This window comes from Furipterus horrens, unplaced genomic scaffold, assembly GCF_987537825.1.
Source record: "Furipterus horrens unplaced genomic scaffold, mFurHor1.1.pri manual_scaffold_6, whole genome shotgun sequence".
NCBI lineage: Eukaryota > Metazoa > Chordata > Mammalia > Chiroptera > Furipteridae > Furipterus > Furipterus horrens.
This window is the reverse complement of record NW_028327176.1, coordinates 84,700,379-84,716,783: the sequence shown is the minus strand read 5'-3', so window position 1 is coordinate 84,716,783 and position 16,405 is coordinate 84,700,379. Positions and strand designations below refer to the sequence as shown.

General features: G+C 48.4%; 1 protein-coding gene across 1 annotated transcript; it reads left to right on the top strand.

The window, feature by feature from the left end:
- Window positions 1–366: 366 nt before the first annotated feature.
- On the top strand, window positions 367–16,235 carry DHX16 (DEAH-box helicase 16). Its single transcript, XM_090282027.1, has 20 exons — window positions 367–752; window positions 1,871–2,115; window positions 2,210–2,372; window positions 2,910–2,966; window positions 6,181–6,435; window positions 6,650–6,853; window positions 6,931–7,122; window positions 7,786–7,896; window positions 8,070–8,185; window positions 9,697–9,907; window positions 10,084–10,182; window positions 10,294–10,446; window positions 12,182–12,322; window positions 12,516–12,678; window positions 12,776–12,894; window positions 12,994–13,061; window positions 13,625–13,787; window positions 13,881–14,042; window positions 14,765–14,938; window positions 16,012–16,235. Exons 1-20 carry the CDS (start codon window positions 546–548, stop codon window positions 16,138–16,140), a joined length of 3,132 nt encoding a protein of 1,043 aa, XP_090138153.1. The 5' UTR covers window positions 367–545; the 3' UTR covers window positions 16,141–16,235.
- The last annotated feature ends 170 nt before the right edge of the window (window positions 16,236–16,405 follow it).

Genomic DNA, 16,405 nt, shown 5'->3' with positions numbered 1-16,405 from the left:
TGATCTGATATAAAATGGAATGCCAACATACACCTTGCATTTTTTGTGGGGGGCGCTCCATAGAACTTAGATGTTTTAATTACTATGTATTTTACCTTCCCCCTCGAATGTAAGTTCAGTAAGGGATTTTTGTCTGATTTGTTCTTTGCTATATCCCCAGCGACTACAATTGTATCTAGCACACATTAGGCGCTCAGCATTTGTTGAATGAATGGGCAAGGGACGCACCCACACGTTGATCATCAGGGGGCGACAGAGATTCTGTAGGGCGGAAATGAAAACATTTTACCGAACTACGTTTTTGTTCCGCGAGGTTGGAACTCGCTCGGCCACCGTACTACTCAGGCCGGAAAAGTGCGGCTGCTTCCGGCCTCCGCGGTCCGGAAAAACGGCTTTGGACTGTTGGAAATCGAATCGTAAGGTCGTAAGGCAATTCCTTTGCGGAGTTGAGGCTTCGGTCCCCAGCTCCAGGCCTCTGACACACCCCGCCGACAGCGCTGCTGCTCGAGACCCTTTCAGACGGGAGACAGGGAGCGTGGGTCGCCATGGCGACGCCGGCGGGGCTGGAGCGCTGGGTGCAGGACGAGCTGCATTCAGTGCTGGGACTAAGCGAGCGGCACGTGGCTCAGTTCCTGATCTGTACCGCGCAGCGTTGCAGCTCGGCAGAGGAGTTCGTGCAGCGCCTGCGAGACACCGATACCCTGGACCTTAGCGGGCCAGCCCGGGATTTCGCGCTTAAACTGTGGAACAAGGTATCTGGAGGGGAGGGCCGGCGTGGGAGAGGCGAGAGAGGAGGTGGAGCAGGGGAGGGGCCCTAGGTTATTTGTCCGGGTGTGGCGGGGCTGACGGTGCATCCGTGAATTAAGTAATAAGCTCAGTTCACAAACACTGATCCTTTGTCCGCTCTCGCCTGGGTACTGTGCTAGGATCGAGGAGGGCTCAAGTGTGTTGGGTTAAGTGTTAAATAGCAGTGTTTCTCAAACTTTAACATGCAGTACATTCATCCAGGGCCCTTGTTAAAGTGCAGATTCCGATTCGGTAGGTCAGGGTTGGGGTCTTACTTTCTGTATTTCCAGTTGATACTGGTGGTGTCCAAGGACCACAGTTGAATAGTGAGGCTATGGAAGAGAGGTGTGGGAAGTGCTGTGGGAGCATAGAAGGTGGGGGTAGTGATCCGGAAAAGCAGGTCCAAAAATTCCCTGGAATTGTCAGGTAGAGAAGGAGGGAGTAAAAGTATAAAAGATGGGATCCTGGAGGACAGAACTGTATTTGTCTTTGTGTTCCTACCACCTAATAGAGCACCTTACAGAACAGGTACTCAGAAGGTATATTGTAAGAGTGCCGGTGTTCAGCATGTTCAGAGAATGGCAGGTAGCCTAGTTGGCTGTTTCATATGACGTTCAGTGAGAGATGAGGTTAGAGTGTGATATGAGGTAGGAACTTTACATTAATCCATTCACCAGTGTATCCCTGGAGTCTAGTACAGTGCCAGGCCTGTGACAGGGCTCTGCAAAACAGTCCTTGTAGTGTGTCAGTTCTTGTGTAGGACTGACTCAACCGTTGGGAATAATAGAGGCTGAGCAACTGAAAATAGGGCTTGAGAATGTAAACTCCATGAGGGCAGGGATTTTTGTGCCTTGTTTATTTCTGTACCCTAATAAATACCTAACAAATTCTGGAACAGGTTTCAATAAATGTTTGTTAAATGAGTGACTGAGAGGAAGTTTAGAAGCTGAGAGTTCCCACTCAGGCTGATGAACATGGTGTGAAGGAAGGCTAGTTTAAGATCAAGTCAATCCTTAAATTAGGAACAGGGCAAAGTAGGTGGGTAGAGTTCAGGAGTTGTTCACATCCCCTTTTCTGTTGACAGGTACCACGGAAGACAGTGGTCGAAAAGCCAGCTCGGGCAGCCGAGCGAGAGGCCCGAGCCCTGTTAGAGAAGAACCAATCTTATAGATTGCTGGAAGACAGTGAGGAGAGCAGTGAGGAGACTGTGACTAGGTCTGGGAGCAGTCTCCAGAAGAAGCGTAAAAAACGGAAACATCTCAGGAAGAAACGCCAGGAGGAAGAGGAGGAAGAAGAGGAAGAGATTTCTAAGAAAGGGAAGACGACAGGGTAAGTCAGAAGTAGGGTGACAGAGGATGGGGCAGGTGGATGATAGGATGATAAACCTGGATGCCCTTATTTAATCCTCTGGGTTGGACCGCAGGGGGAGCAAACAGCAGACAGAGAAGCCCGAGTCGGAGGATGAATGGGAGCGTACAGAGCGAGAACGCCTTCAGGACTTGGAGGAACGTGATGCCTTCGCTGAGCGGGTTCGGCAGCGGGATAAGGATCGGACTCGCAATGTTCTGGAGCGGTCAGACAAGAAGGTGCATAGGAACGGCATGTTCTGTAATCCCCAGGAAGATCCCTGGGCCAAATTGGAAGGTGGTGTGATTGCAGAGATGGCGCTATCTGGAAAGACAAGGGGATGTCTCTAGTGGAATATTCACCTCTGGTGGGAGAATCCCTCTGGGTCTTCTAGCTAACTAAGGCCACCTTCTGCTGAGGACATTTCTTTTTTTCTTTTTTTTTAAATCCTCACCTGAGAATATGTTTATTGATTTTAGAGAGAGAGAAAAAAACATTAATGTGAGAGAAAAACATCAGTCAGTTGCCTCCAGCACACGCCCTGACTGGGCATCAAACCTGCAACCTAGGTATGTGTCCTGACTGGGAATCGAACCCGCAACATTTTGGTGTATGGGACGATGCTCCAGCCAACTGAGCCACCCAGCCAGGGCGAGAGGGGACATTTCTTTGTACTAGGGAACATCTGAATGATCATTGAGATTCTGGAGGAGGAGTGGCTGTGGCTGTCGGAAATTTTGGCCTCACACTCCTCCACTCTTGGTTTCTTCTCCTAGGCTTATGAAGAGGCTCAGAAGCGCCTCAAGATGGCTGAGGAAGACCGGAAAGCCATGGTGAGTCCCAGTGCCCAGGAAGTCAAAATCAGAAGGCAGAAAGAAAGACTTTCTGGTGGCATGGTTAGGGGTAAGGAGAAGAGATACAAAGGAAGTGCATTGAGATTGCTGATGGGATGTTGGATCCCTGGAGGTGTGGGCTTAGTTGACAGGAGTCTGCTGAGGATGGACTTAAATTGTAGAGGGAAGAAAGCTATCCAGAAACCTTCCTTGACTCTTAGATCAAATTATATTTTGTGTTAGAGAAATATGAGACTTAATAAGATGTAATCAAAAGGCACCTGGAAGGTGGGGCAGGGCAGCTATCCCACCGCCAAGTAATATGCTGACCATTGAGCTCTGGCACACCATTTCCAAATACCTTCCTGCGACCTAACCCTCCATCTCCCATGTGGCCTTGTTACCTCCCTCTGGTTTCCTAGGTTGGTCTTTCCACCACACAGGGACAGAGCCCTTGTAATGGATGAACTTGATTTGTTCTGATGTGAGTCTAGGTAGGGTAGGCAATTTTTCAAAGGCCCGGTCTTCCCAAGTAAGGTCACACTTGGATTTCCCAAAAGAATTTTGAGGCTCTTGGTGTCCTAAGAATGGCCTAGTGGCCTTTAGGTCTCTCCTGACTGACCAACCCATCTCACGTCCCATGCCGCAAAATGACTGTCAAGAGACTTCTGAGACATCTCTCAGTACTCGTGTAGTGTTTTTATTTGCCTGAATTTAAATGTGTTTTTTTTTCTTTTTCAATTGTGAAAACTTTTGAAAAAATAGGACAATTGAATAGTATAATGAAAACTCATACAGACTGTTTGGATTAAAAAATTGCTTGTGTGATTATTTGCAATGTCTCTGTAAATGTGGGCTTTTTTTTTTCCTTTTTGAACCATTTAAAAAAGTTTTAGACATCATAGCATTTTATCATTGTCATGTACCTCTTAAGAATAAAAACATTTTCCTCTAAAATCACAGTGCCATTGTCAGCCCCAAGAACATGAACAGTAATTCTCATATATGAATCAAGAACCTGTCTGCAATCAAATCCCTCCGCTTATCCCAAAATGTGTTTAATGACTCTTTACAAACTAGACTCCAGTAAAGGTCATGCTGTGCATTTGGTTGTTAGGTCTCTTAAGTTTGTTTCATTTTCTCTTTTTCTGTCTCATCTTTACCATGTCCTGTGTTCTGGATTTATCTCATCCATATCTTGTGGTGTTAAATTCTTCTATGTCCTGTGCTTTCTTTAAAGTGGAAATTGGGTCTAAAGCTTGTCCAGATGCAGATTAAACAGCTGTGGCAGTGACACCTCTTGGGTGGTGATGAGCACTTCCCTTGAGTCCTGTCCAGGGGACATACTACCAAGTTATGCATCTCTCAATGCAGATGTCCTTTCTCTAGCTGCCTTTCATCTACAGGGTCCAGCAACCACTGAATCAGTTATTTCTTTGGGGATTATAAAATGGTGGTTTGGGGGTCCTTTTTATGTGAAGAACAGCTTTTCCTTGAGAACTAGAAATGAGCTACAATTCCTTCTTAACAAACAGGGCAAATGTTTGTTTCCTTTTAATTACTAATTTTCAGAGTAAGAAGTTAGGTGTAATAGTCACTTCACTGCTGACAGAAGTTTGTTTGGTTTTTTTTTCCCATTTTTTGTGTGTACACATGCTACTCATGAATTTTTATTTTTAAATGTTTTACAATTACTTATCTTTTTTTTGGTGCATAATTGCCATGGTTTTCTTCCCATATTTTATTTTATCTTTTAAAGATTTTATTTACTTATTTTTAGAGAGAGGAAAAGGGAGTGAGAATGAGAGGGAGAGAAACATCAATGGACCCATCTTGTATGCACCTCGACCAGGAACCCATATGTGCCCTGACGGGGGACTGAACCCACAATCATAGCATGTGCCCTGACAGAATGGAAGCAGTGACCTTTTGCTTTGCAGGACGATGCCCAACTGAGCCACACCGGTCAGGGCATTTGCCCATATTCTGAAGACATCCATCTGCTGCACCCATCAGGCTGAAGGAGTGTTTGATTGTGGTTCTCAGATTAGGTCATGAACATAAACTCCATTTTAAGTCTTCATAGAACAAACAAGAAAAGCCAAGCAAGTAGACAGAACTGGAGCCCTCAGGGGCAGCTCCAGCAGGGTTGTGCCACTGCAGTAGGAAAGCTTATCTCAATCACAGGAAAGAGACATGATGAGGGCCGAGAAAGGCCTAAAGGATATGGCCTGTCTTCTGTCATCTACAGTGTGTCCTGAAAAGCATATATCAAAGGGAACTGGTAGAAGCCAAATGGTGCACAGTATGAGGGGAGGTTGGTCTCAGACAGCTCCGCATCCCAATTGCATCTTGTCTCAAAGCCATTCTCTGAAGCTGTCTTTTCCCTTCCCCAAACTACAGTCATTCTGTTTACAATCAGGGAGCATCTAACTGGGGTGAAGATTACCTATTACTGGTGTCCCTAGCGGTTTTCATTTGTCTTAGTTGTTTTCAGTTTAAGACCTGTGCTGCTTTTTTTTTTTTCAGGGAGAATTCTACTTTATTTTTTTAACTGTCTTTATTGTTGTTCTGTTACAGTTGTCTCAATTTTTCCCCTGTTGCTCTCCACTGCCATGACGTCCCCCCGCCCCCCGCCCAACTCCCACAGTCAATCCCCACCCTGTTGTCCATGTCCATGGGTCATTGATACTAGACCCTTCCCCTTCTCCTCCCCTCTCGCCTCTGGTCACCGTCAGTCTGTTCCTTGTTTCCATGCCTCTGGTTCTGTTTTGCTCATTTGTTTGTTTTGTTCATTAGGTTCCTGTATTAGGTGAGATCATATGGTATTTGTCTTTCAAGACCTATGCTTCTGAATGCTGGTATCAGCCCTTTTGTTTTCTCCCTTTCACTAACTCAAATAGTAAGGGTAAAATATAAAATATTCAGATAATTGCCCTAATACATTTACATTGACTAAGATGGTGAAGCTGCCTCAAGAGGACCTCTGGCTGGATCCTGCTGCTGGAAGGCAGTGTGTAGAGTTTGTGTGTGGCCTTCATAGGCCCCACTTGGGGCCACCATTAGTCGCATACATTGCAGAGGAAAGATGAAGGACTGATATTTAGGTTCTCATACCAGTCTGTCCGGGAGTCCTGTCACTAGTTAAAAGTAGGTAGAGAAAAGGGTTGCCCTTCCAGCAGGAGGAGGATTTGACTGCCCCGTGCTTACCTAGGTCCCTGAGCTGCGAAAGAAATCTCGCCGAGAGTACCTAGCTAAGCGAGAGCGAGAGAAGCTTGAGGACCTGGAGGCTGAGCTGGCGGATGAGGAGTTCCTTTTTGGGGATGTGGAGCTGAGCCAACATGAGCGGCGGGAGCTCAAATACAAACAGCGAGTACGGGATCTGGCCCGGGAGTACCGAGCAGCTGGGGAGCAGGAGAAGCTGGAGGCCACAAATCGCTACCACATGCCAGAGGAGACCCGAGGACAGGTGAGGCGAAGAGGCATCCACCTTAGCCCTGGTCTCCGAGCTGAGGGAGGAAAGGTATTGGGGTGTTGGGCTGTGCCTTGGTGTCAGGGAGTTGGGACTGGCCCCTTCCTTGCTTCCTTGTCTTCCTTTTCCCAGTGGGCCTAAGTACTGATGGGAAAGGAGGAGACTGGGCAGAGAGGGCAGCCTGTGTATTCACGCGCCCTTCTCTGCACAGCCAGCACGAGCTGTTGATCTGGTGGAGGAGGAATCGGGCGCCCCCGGGGAGGAGCAGCGGCGCTGGGAGGAGGCCCGGCTGGGGGCTGCCTCCCTGAAGTTTGGGGCCCGAGACGCTGCTTCCCAGGAGCCCAAGTATCAGCTGGTGCTAGAGGAAGAGGAGACCATCGAGTTTGTCCGGGCCACTCAGCTCCAGGGTGACGAGGTAAGGCAAGCTCTGGGACATTGTGAAGAGAATGGGAAGCTGGTCGTGAAGCTCATGCTACTTTTTCTCCTCCTAAGGAGCCATCAGCTCCACCCCCTTCTACCCAGGTCCAGCAGAAGGAGTCCATCCAGGCCGTCCGCTGCAGCCTCCCTGTGTTCCCGTTCCGTCAGGAGCTCCTGGCTGCTATTGCTAATCATCAGGTTCTCATCATCGAGGGTGAGACAGGCTCGGGAAAGACCACCCAAATCCCACAGTATCTCTTTGAGGAGGTGAGTCACCCACACCCTCCAGGCTGTGGGGGTCTCATCCATTGACAAGCACAGTTATGTGAGAGCTCCTTTTCCCTGATAATGTTAGTAGTTGCTCACCTCCATTTTAGTCATTTCGCCTTTCCCACTAAACATTGAGGTCCTTGAGAATATGGACTATATCCTTTTCACATTTCTATTCTCACTTCCTGTCACAGTGCCCCTGACCGATAGGTATTCTCTGTGTTCATATTAGAAGGGAGTGTAGACAACTAGATGATGGGGTGTGTGTAAACATGGACCCCTTACTCCAATCCAGCTTGGCCTCTGTTCCTGTGCAGGGTCCAAACACGAGGAGTGAAAGGACCTGTTTTCCTGCTTTTGTACCTTACTTTGTTCCCCATTGCTTCTGAGTTTGCCACACCTGTTCTGTCCTTTGCCAGCTCAAGTCGAGCTGAGCCCAGAACTTGATTTCTCAAAGGGCTGGGACTGCCAGGGCTGGGTGAAGACCCCTTTGAGGGCCCTGGGTCGGCCATCCTGTCCGTTTGCCCTCCTTGTCTGGATTTCAGCCCCCATCCGTTCCCTCCTTTCCCCCTGCCCTGCATTTACATTTTTTTTTCTCTGGATTGTCCTGGGCCCCAGGACCATATTTAGTAAAAGGGAGACCTTTCTCCTGTCATTCAGGGTTATACCAAGAACGGTATGAAGATTGCCTGCACTCAGCCCAGGAGAGTGGCAGCCATGAGTGTGGCTGCCCGAGTGGCCCGGGAGATGGGTGTGAAGCTTGGGAATGAGGTGAGGTCTGGGGTGACTGAGGGATGAGGGGACCCCCAAGGGTCTGGAACTCAGCCCATACTGCCCTCAGGTCCCTGCACCACAGGTCCAGGTACTGACTCCTTGTCCCCTAGTCCTGCACTCCCTTCAGGGAAGACCAGCCCATTTTCTATAGCTCATGACCCCCTTGACAGGTTGGCTACAGCATCCGCTTTGAGGACTGCACGTCAGAGCGAACAGTCCTCCGTTACATGACAGATGGGATGCTTCTTCGAGAGTTCCTCTCTGAGCCTGACCTTGCAAGCTACAGGTATACAAATGGTCTCATCTCCCATAGGAGAGCTACCACCTCCTCTTCCCCCATGTTCTGCTGCCCTCCTCCCGTTTTGTGCCTTCCAGTGTGTTCTTAGCTTTGACCTTTCCTTTCTGCCACCCCCCCACCCCCCAAGTTAGATTGGCCATTGTCTTTAGATGAATCTACCAGTTCTTACATCTTTATGATCCTGGCAGTCCAAGAGCTGGCCTCTGGGTACCATATAGGTGGAGCTAGAGGGCAGAAGATACAGAGAGAAAGTCCCTCCTTCCCTTGCCAATTGTTTGTAGAGTTTAGAAAACGACCAGGATGGTAGGGTGGGAGCAGTGGGGACTTGAAAAACCACATGAAGACCACTTGAAGAAACTTAGAATGTTCAGCTTACAGTAGGGGAGAAACTCAAGGGAGACAACCTAGTTCCCTCTAGAAATGTGAAGGGCTATAACATGGAAAGGGAAAGGGGTCAGATTTGTTTTATGTGACCCCAGAGGGTACATCTAGGAACCGATGTCACAGGGAGACAAATATCAGCTCAATACCAAGACTCTATAGAGTGGTAGAGATTGCAGGGCCTGTTAATAGTGAATTCTTAGGGCTGCATTGACCCAGCAGGGATTGCATGATGAGCATGTGTTGAGGGGAGAAATCGTGCATGAGATCTGGGTGGGGCCAGTCCAGCTGAGTAAGAGGCTGTGAATTTGTGGTCCTAGATGATCAGAGTGCAGCCATAGGACAGATATGATTTGACCTTTTCACAGCCCTTCCATGGAAGACAAACCAATGCAAAAGTGTTTGGGGCATGGGACTTTCCCATTAACCCCAGCCTCAAACAGCTGGGAGCTTCACCATCAGGGTCAGGATTAGGCACAAAGGTTTGAGGTTGGGGGTGAGCTCCTACAGGCTTGGCTACCACCAGAAAACCAAAGAAAAGGGCAAGGACAAAGAAGGTCCATACATGTAACTAAATTAGGAGACCAACCTGCAGAGTCCTCAAAGGTTGGGCTAGAAAGGCTTACTGGTCCTCTCCATAAGAGGTGGCAGGGTCAACAGGGATGTGCAACAGCAGCCCCACAGAAGCCTGGGAGCTTCTGGGCTGTTCTGGTGACACAGATCCATCTGTTCATCCCCAGCCAGTCTGGGGGACTAGCCTTATTGAAAGAGGCCTTGCCTTTACTTTTGTTCCTGTTAAAACATATTCTTCCATCTACTGACTCTAGCAGACTCTTAACTCTGATTCAGAGGGGATGTCTGATTTGTTTTGGCCTCAATTCCAGCCTCCCAATCTCTTGTTTGCCCAAGCTGAGAGGCTGCAGACTGTGGTGTCCTTGTCTTCTCCAACTTCCTGTTGGTCTTACTTAACTGGGGCAATGGGTTTCTCTTAGAGCCCCCTCCTCCCACATTCACCCTTGGACTCTTTGCCTCCATCTGTCCCTTCATCCAGAGAACCCTAGTGTCCACTCCTGCATTTCCCAGCTCTCCTCTTTCACTGCTCCCTGTTTCTTTCCTAGTGTGGTGATGGTGGATGAGGCTCATGAACGGACTTTGCACACAGACATTCTCTTTGGATTGATCAAAGATGTTGCTCGCTTCCGACCTGAGCTCAAGGTTCTGGTGGCTTCAGCCACACTGGACACTGCCCGTTTTTCCACTTTCTTTGATGATGCCCCAGTCTTCCGAATTCCTGGACGCCGGTTTCCAGTTGACATCTTCTATACCAAGGTGCCCCACTCAGGGAAGATAGGTTTAAGTGTGAGGCATGAAGCTGGGGGAGGTTGTCCCAAGGAGGGTAGGATGGAATGGAGAGTCCAAAGGGGACCTGGGATTAAGTGTATGTGGAGGAGGGAAAGAGGCTTGCCTGAGCAAGTGGCCTTCCTGTGCCCTCTCCTCCACCCCAGGCTCCAGAGGCTGACTACCTGGAAGCCTGTGTAGTGTCTGTGCTACAGATTCATGTGACCCAGCCTGCTGGGGATGTCCTCGTGTTCCTGACAGGGCAGGTGAGTGAGGTGGGGGAGGGGTGGTGATGTTTGTCTGCCAGGGGAAGATGAGGCTGTCATGTTGACCTTTGTGCCTCTGGGTCCCTGCTGCTCTCCCCACCCCAAATCCAGGAGGAGATTGAGGCTGCCTGTGAGATGCTTCAGGATCGCTGCCGCCGCCTGGGCTCCAAAATCAGGGAGCTGCTGGTGCTGCCCATTTATGCCAACCTGCCTTCCGACATGCAGGCTCGCATCTTCCAGCCCACGCCACCAGGGGCTCGAAAGGTAAGTTGCAGAAACCTACTTTCTTCACCCCTATAGTTCTACAAGTAGCAGTGAGAAAGCAAGGGTGTGCCTGCCCTGTGCAAGGTGTACCCCTGAGCCACAGTTCGAGGAGCAGTCAGTTGCTGACCTTTAGAGAGAGGATGAATATGGCATGGACTGAGAGGTAGCTGAATGCATGAGAAGGGGTGCCCTGGTGAGCTGGAAAGTGGGGCTTATCTCCACCTTTAAGAAAAATGGCAGGAATGTCCAAGGAAAGCCTAAGTAAGGTGTGTATGAGGTCTGCGTGCAAGATTCAGAGTTTGGACTTTAGATAGCTGAATGGCAATCAAAGGATTTTGAGCAAAGGTATAACTTTCATCCATGAATATTGACCAGGTTCCTCCCAGACACTGTTCTGGGGGATGGGAATACAATGATGAATGAAACAAAGTTCCTGGCCTTGCAGAGCTCCCAGTCTAGTGTAAATTAGGAGACAATGGGCATTCAATACATAATGTCAATTTGTGACGAGTCCTATGAAGAGACACATTGCAGCATAGGAAGATGGAGGCTGACTGGTAGGACTGAAAAATGGCAGGGAAGAACTTTCCTGGGAGTGTAGAGAAGGCCTCTCCCTTTCCAAAAAAGTGAAATTGAAGCAGAGGCCTTATCTGGGTGAGGGAGGGAGCCCGGTTGGTATCAGAGAGGAGTGCTCCAGCAGAGGGATGGCCTCTTGAAAAGTACCCAGGCATGGACTGAGAAGTGTTCTGTGCCTGGCCAGGGAGCGCAGTACTGGGAAATACAGAAAGGCAGCTGAGGGCTAGAGGACTCAGTGCCTGAACAAGCTTGGATAAAATTGTCATATAGGATAGGGAGCCATTGGAAGAAAGGGGAGTGATGTGAGGGAAGTGATGTGACAGGTGTACATTTTGTTTTATTTTTTAAAAGATCTTTATCTACTTTTAGAGAGAGGGAAAGGGAGGGAGAGGGAGAGAAACATCAATGTGCAAGAGAAACATCGATGGGTTGCATCTTGCATGCCCCCAGCTGGGGGACCTGGTGCACAACCCAGGCATGTGCCCTGAAAGGAATCAACAGGTGACCTTTTGGTTTGTGGGATGGTGCCCAACCCACTGAGCTAAACCAGTCAGGGCACGGGTGTACATTTTAAAAGGACCATTCTGGATGCCTGGTAACCTAGGCAGGAGTAGAAGCAGGAAGGTTTGTTGGGAGGCTTTTGCAGGCAGTAATGAGTGAAGGTGAATGTAAAGTGCTTGCTGGGGAGGTGAGGGCAGGGACCTAGATAGCCCCATCTCCCATCTCTGAAAAACCCATCAACCCTCTTCTCTATTTCTTTTCCACCTTGTGTTCTGTCTGAGCCCTAGTTCTCCCTCACGCTTTTTCTGGCCTGTTCCCCTCTCTGACTTTGGACACTAATTCCCTCAGCTCCTAACTCTTATGTGCCTCTGCTGGTCTACTCCAAATCTTCTAGGATCGTTTTTTTTTTTTTTTTTAATTTATTTTTAGAGAGGTAGCGAAACATTGCTTCGCGAGATTGATTGGTTGTGTCTTGCACGTCCCCAACTGGGGACCTGGCCCACAAGCCAGGTATGTGCCCTGACTGGAAATTGAACCAGCAACCTTTCAGTCCACAGGCCAGTGCTCAATCCACTGAGCCACACCAGCCAGGGCCCAGGATTACTTTTTCTACATAACTAGGAGGTTGATTTCTCTGAGTGACCCCATATCCTCTCAGGTGGTTGTGGCAACGAACATTGCTGAGACTTCACTCACCATCGAGGGCATTATTTATGTGCTGGATCCAGGGTTCTGTAAGCAGAAGAGCTACAACCCCCGCACAGGCATGGAATCACTCACAGTCACACCCTGCAGCAAGGTCAGCCTGAGCTCCAGTGGGGTCTCTGTGGGGGAGTGGGAGGTGGAATGGGCCCACAGGAAAGTCCCACTCAGAAGCCTCTGGGGGCTCCTTAGAGGATGGAACTACGCCCTCCTAGATTTCTTGCATAAATACTACCCTTTCTCTTTCCCTCATCCAGTTGTCAGCCAGCCTGCCTCTCCTTTCTTTCTAGGCTTCAGCCAATCAGCGAGCTGGTCGGGCAGGCCGGGTGGCTGCTGGGAAATGCTTCCGCCTGTATACTGCTTGGGCCTATCAGCATGAGCTGGAGGAGACCACAGTGCCGGAGATCCAAAGGACCAGCCTAGGCAATGTTGTGTTGCTGCTCAAGAGCTTAGGTTAGTGGGGTCCCCCAGTCCTGAGAGAGGAGGGAAGTGGGGCTTGAATCACTGGTCCTTGTAAAGGGACTCTGTTCTACCCCTCACATCTCTGCAGGGATCCATGACCTCATGCACTTTGATTTCCTGGATCCTCCACCATATGAAACCCTGCTGCTGGCTTTGGAGCAACTGTATGCTCTGGGAGCCCTAAATCACCTTGGGGAGCTCACCACGGTGAGGTGGGAGAGCAGTGGGCTGGGGCAGGATAAAGGGGTCAGGGTGGAAGGACACCTGAGGGAAGACTGGCTTCAGCCCTCTCTTTCCTCTCCTTAGTCTGGTCGAAAGATGGCAGAGCTGCCAGTGGACCCCATGCTGTCAAAAATGATCCTGGCCTCTGAGAAGTAAGTCTCCCACTCTGGCTGGACCTCCAGCCCACAAACTGACCATGCCTCCTCCTGTCTCTGGGGCCACTTCTGTTAACTTGCTCTTTCTCTCTGTAAGACACTGTGCTGTATCCTTGATCATGATATCAAATGGGAAACAAAATTTGGGAGTATGAACGGAAGTGGAAGACTTTCCATCAGTGAGGAGTGCTGAGTAAGGGCTGATATGGGGATTTAACTCATTCCTAAGGCTGCAGACTAGAAGTGGCTGAGATCAGAAGTTATCATGTGAACTTAAAGGAAGTGATCTTTCCCCAGTGCACTTAATGCACACTTGCCTACTGTGGACAGCTCACAGGTCCCATTCTTTTCCTCTATAACATTGTAATCCATAGTCCCGCCTCCTTGACCCCTGTGCTATTGCTGTTGCCACCAAATCTATATAGTCTCTGATTTGTAGCCATTATTCTGATTAGCAGTCCACACGTGAAGACGCATCCATCACATGCCACTTTCCCCCAGTGTGTGTCTATTCTTACAGCTTGCTTTGAACTCTCATGCTTTTTCCCTTTCTGACCCAGGTACAGTTGTTCAGAGGAGATCCTGACAGTGGCTGCTATGCTTTCTGTCAACAACTCCATCTTCTATCGACCCAAGGACAAGGTTGTCCATGCTGACAATGCCCGTGTCAACTTCTTCCTCCCTGGTGGGGACCACTTGGTTTTGCTAAACGTTTATACACAGGTCACTGGGCTTGGATGAGTGGGAATGAGGGAGACATGAGGGACTCTGGTCCTACTGTATGCTTACCCTGACCCTTTTTAACCCTCTTCACAGTGGGCTGAAAGTGGTTACTCTTCCCAGTGGTGCTATGAGAACTTTGTCCAGTTCAGATCTATGCGCCGAGCCCGGGATGTGCGGGAACAACTAGAGGGACTCTTGGAGCGTGTGGAAGTTGGTCTCAGTTCCTGCCATGAGGACTATATTCGTGTACGCAAGGTTAGCATTCTTCTTTTTAAAGAAAAATATATATTTTTTATTCAGTTATTTTTAGAGGGAGGGTAAGGGAGGGAGAAAGAGAGGGAGAGAAACATCAGTGTGTGGTTGCTTCTTGTGTGTCCCCAACTGGGGACCTGGCTCGCAACCCAGAAATGTGCCCTGACTGGGAATCGAAACAGTGACCCCTTGATTTGCAGGCTGGTGCTCAATCCACTGAGCCACACCAGCCAGGGCTCATTCTTTTTTTAAATCCTCACCCAAGGATATATTTACTGATTTTAGAGAGAGAGGAAGTGTTTGTGTATGGGGGGGGGGGGCAGAGAAAGAGGAAGAGATAGATTGAATTGTTGCCTGCCTTATGCATTCCAACCGGCAATGGAACCTGCAACCATTTGGTGTATAGGACAGTGCTCCAACTGAGTCACCTGGCCAGCACAAGGTCAGCCTTTCTTTAGTCTACCCAGGGTATCCCAAAGAGCAAACTTCCCTCTGGGGCCTATGGCAGCCCCTCCAGCCTAAAATTGTGCCTTCTTCCCCTTGTGGAAGGCATGCTCTCCTGTGCTTTATTCCCAAACCACTGGAGGTTTCTTCTCAGTGGGTTCTTTGTGCATTCCTTATCTTCCTGGTTCTCCAGAAGCCTGAACTAAAAACAGGTAGTGAGTGCTGAGGGTCCCTGGGTGTCTTGACTTTCCTGTTGACATTCTTTCTGACCCGCTTCTTAGGCCATCACTGCCGGTTACTTTTACCACACAGCACGGTTGACTCGCAGTGGCTACCGCACCGTGAAACAGCAGCAGACAGTGTTTGTTCACCCCAACTCCTCCCTCTTTGAGGAACAGCCTCGCTGGCTGCTCTACCATGAACTTGTTTTGACCACCAAGGAGTTCATGAGACAGGTGAGGGGATGCTCGGGCAGGTGGAGATTATAGGGACAAGTGGTCTCCTGGCAAGCTAAAATCCCAGGTTCAAGTTGCTGGGACTGGCAGAGAAACAGGAAAACATACTGGTTTAAGGTAGGATAAAATAGAAAGACATCCTAACAGCTGACTCAGCATCTCCTAAGATCTGATAATTGTATATTTAATGAACGTTTGAATGGCTGTTGTCTTGGTGTTTTGGGTGTTGGGTGATAACCTGAGTGTACTTTCCAGTCTTTACGTTCAAGTTTTTTTTTTTTAAGAATAGCCTACTTGGGATCCTGAATAACACGTAGAAATGTAACAGCCTTTGGAATATACGAGGTGGGGCCCAAAAAGACCTGGAATTTATTTATTAAAAAATTATGTATTCTTACACGTTAAACTTCAGTCACCTTCAAAGTACTCTCCATTTGATGCAGTACACCTATTGAGACTTTTCCACTGCTCAAAAATTTTTGAACTCATTGATTTTGATGCCTTTTGGTGCTTCTGATGCTTTTTGTTTTACCTCTTCTACATCGGCAAAAAATTTCCCTTTGAGGACTTTTTCATCCAGGAAAACAAACAAACCAAAAAAAAGCTGACTTTTTTCATCTGGGGAAATAAAAAGTTACCTGGGGTGAATAGGGAGGGTGAGACACAGGGGTCATGCCATTTTTGGTTAAAAACTGCTGAACACTGAACTGCTGAACTGCTGAGCATAGTGTGGGCAGGTGCGCTCATTAATCACCCATCATGAAATGGGCAAACGTGTTGGCAGTCTTCAAAAAATTTCAATGAAGCCAAACACAGCCTCTCACAACAATGCCAGCTGGTACACTGATTCAGATGGGCTCCTAGAACACTCACCTAGCAGGGGAAGCCTGTATTACAGGGGCCCGCCCTGCAGAAGATAATTCCGTTTTTTGGGGGGGTGGGGGTCCTCACTCATATGGTATTAGAGCCCTGCAGTCAAAGGGGAAGGAGGAGAACTTTTTTGAGCATACACACATTAGAATCTAGGTTGGAAAGACAAGAACTCTACTGTTGTTGTTTTTTTCCTCTTCTAGGTATTAGAGATTGAGAGCAGTTGGCTTTTGGAGGTGGCACCTCACTATTATAAGGCCAAGGAGCTAGAAGATCCCCATGCTAAGAAAATGCCCAAAAAAACAGGCAAGACACGTGAAGAGCTAGGGTAAAGAAAAGGGGACATAATCAGAACCAACACCAGCTCCTTTTCCTTCTACACATTATTTAATTTAATATCTATTAATAAAAATAGTTTTGGAATAAAGCTTGTGGGAACTTCTGGAATCCAGATAAAGTGACATGAAAATTTGATGTAATATTTTCACTTACACTTTTTTTTTAATGGGCTGTTTGTTTTTTTAAAGATTTTATTTATTTAGAGAGTGGGAGAGAAGCATCAGTGTCTGGTTGCCTCTCACGCACCCTCAACTGGGG

Bases quoted from the DNA above. Each gene is read 5' to 3' on its own strand.
- DHX16 (XM_090282027.1), top strand. From the start codon at position 546: ATGGCGACGCCGGCGGGGCTGGAGCGCTGGGTGCAGGACGAGCTGCAT. The intron at 7,123-7,785 runs GTGAGTCACCCA...CCTGTCATTCAG, and splicing joins CACAGTATCTCTTTGAGGAG to GGTTATACCAAGAACGGTAT. The intron at 14,939-16,011 runs GTGAGGGGATGC...TTCCTCTTCTAG, and splicing joins CCAAGGAGTTCATGAGACAG to GTATTAGAGATTGAGAGCAG.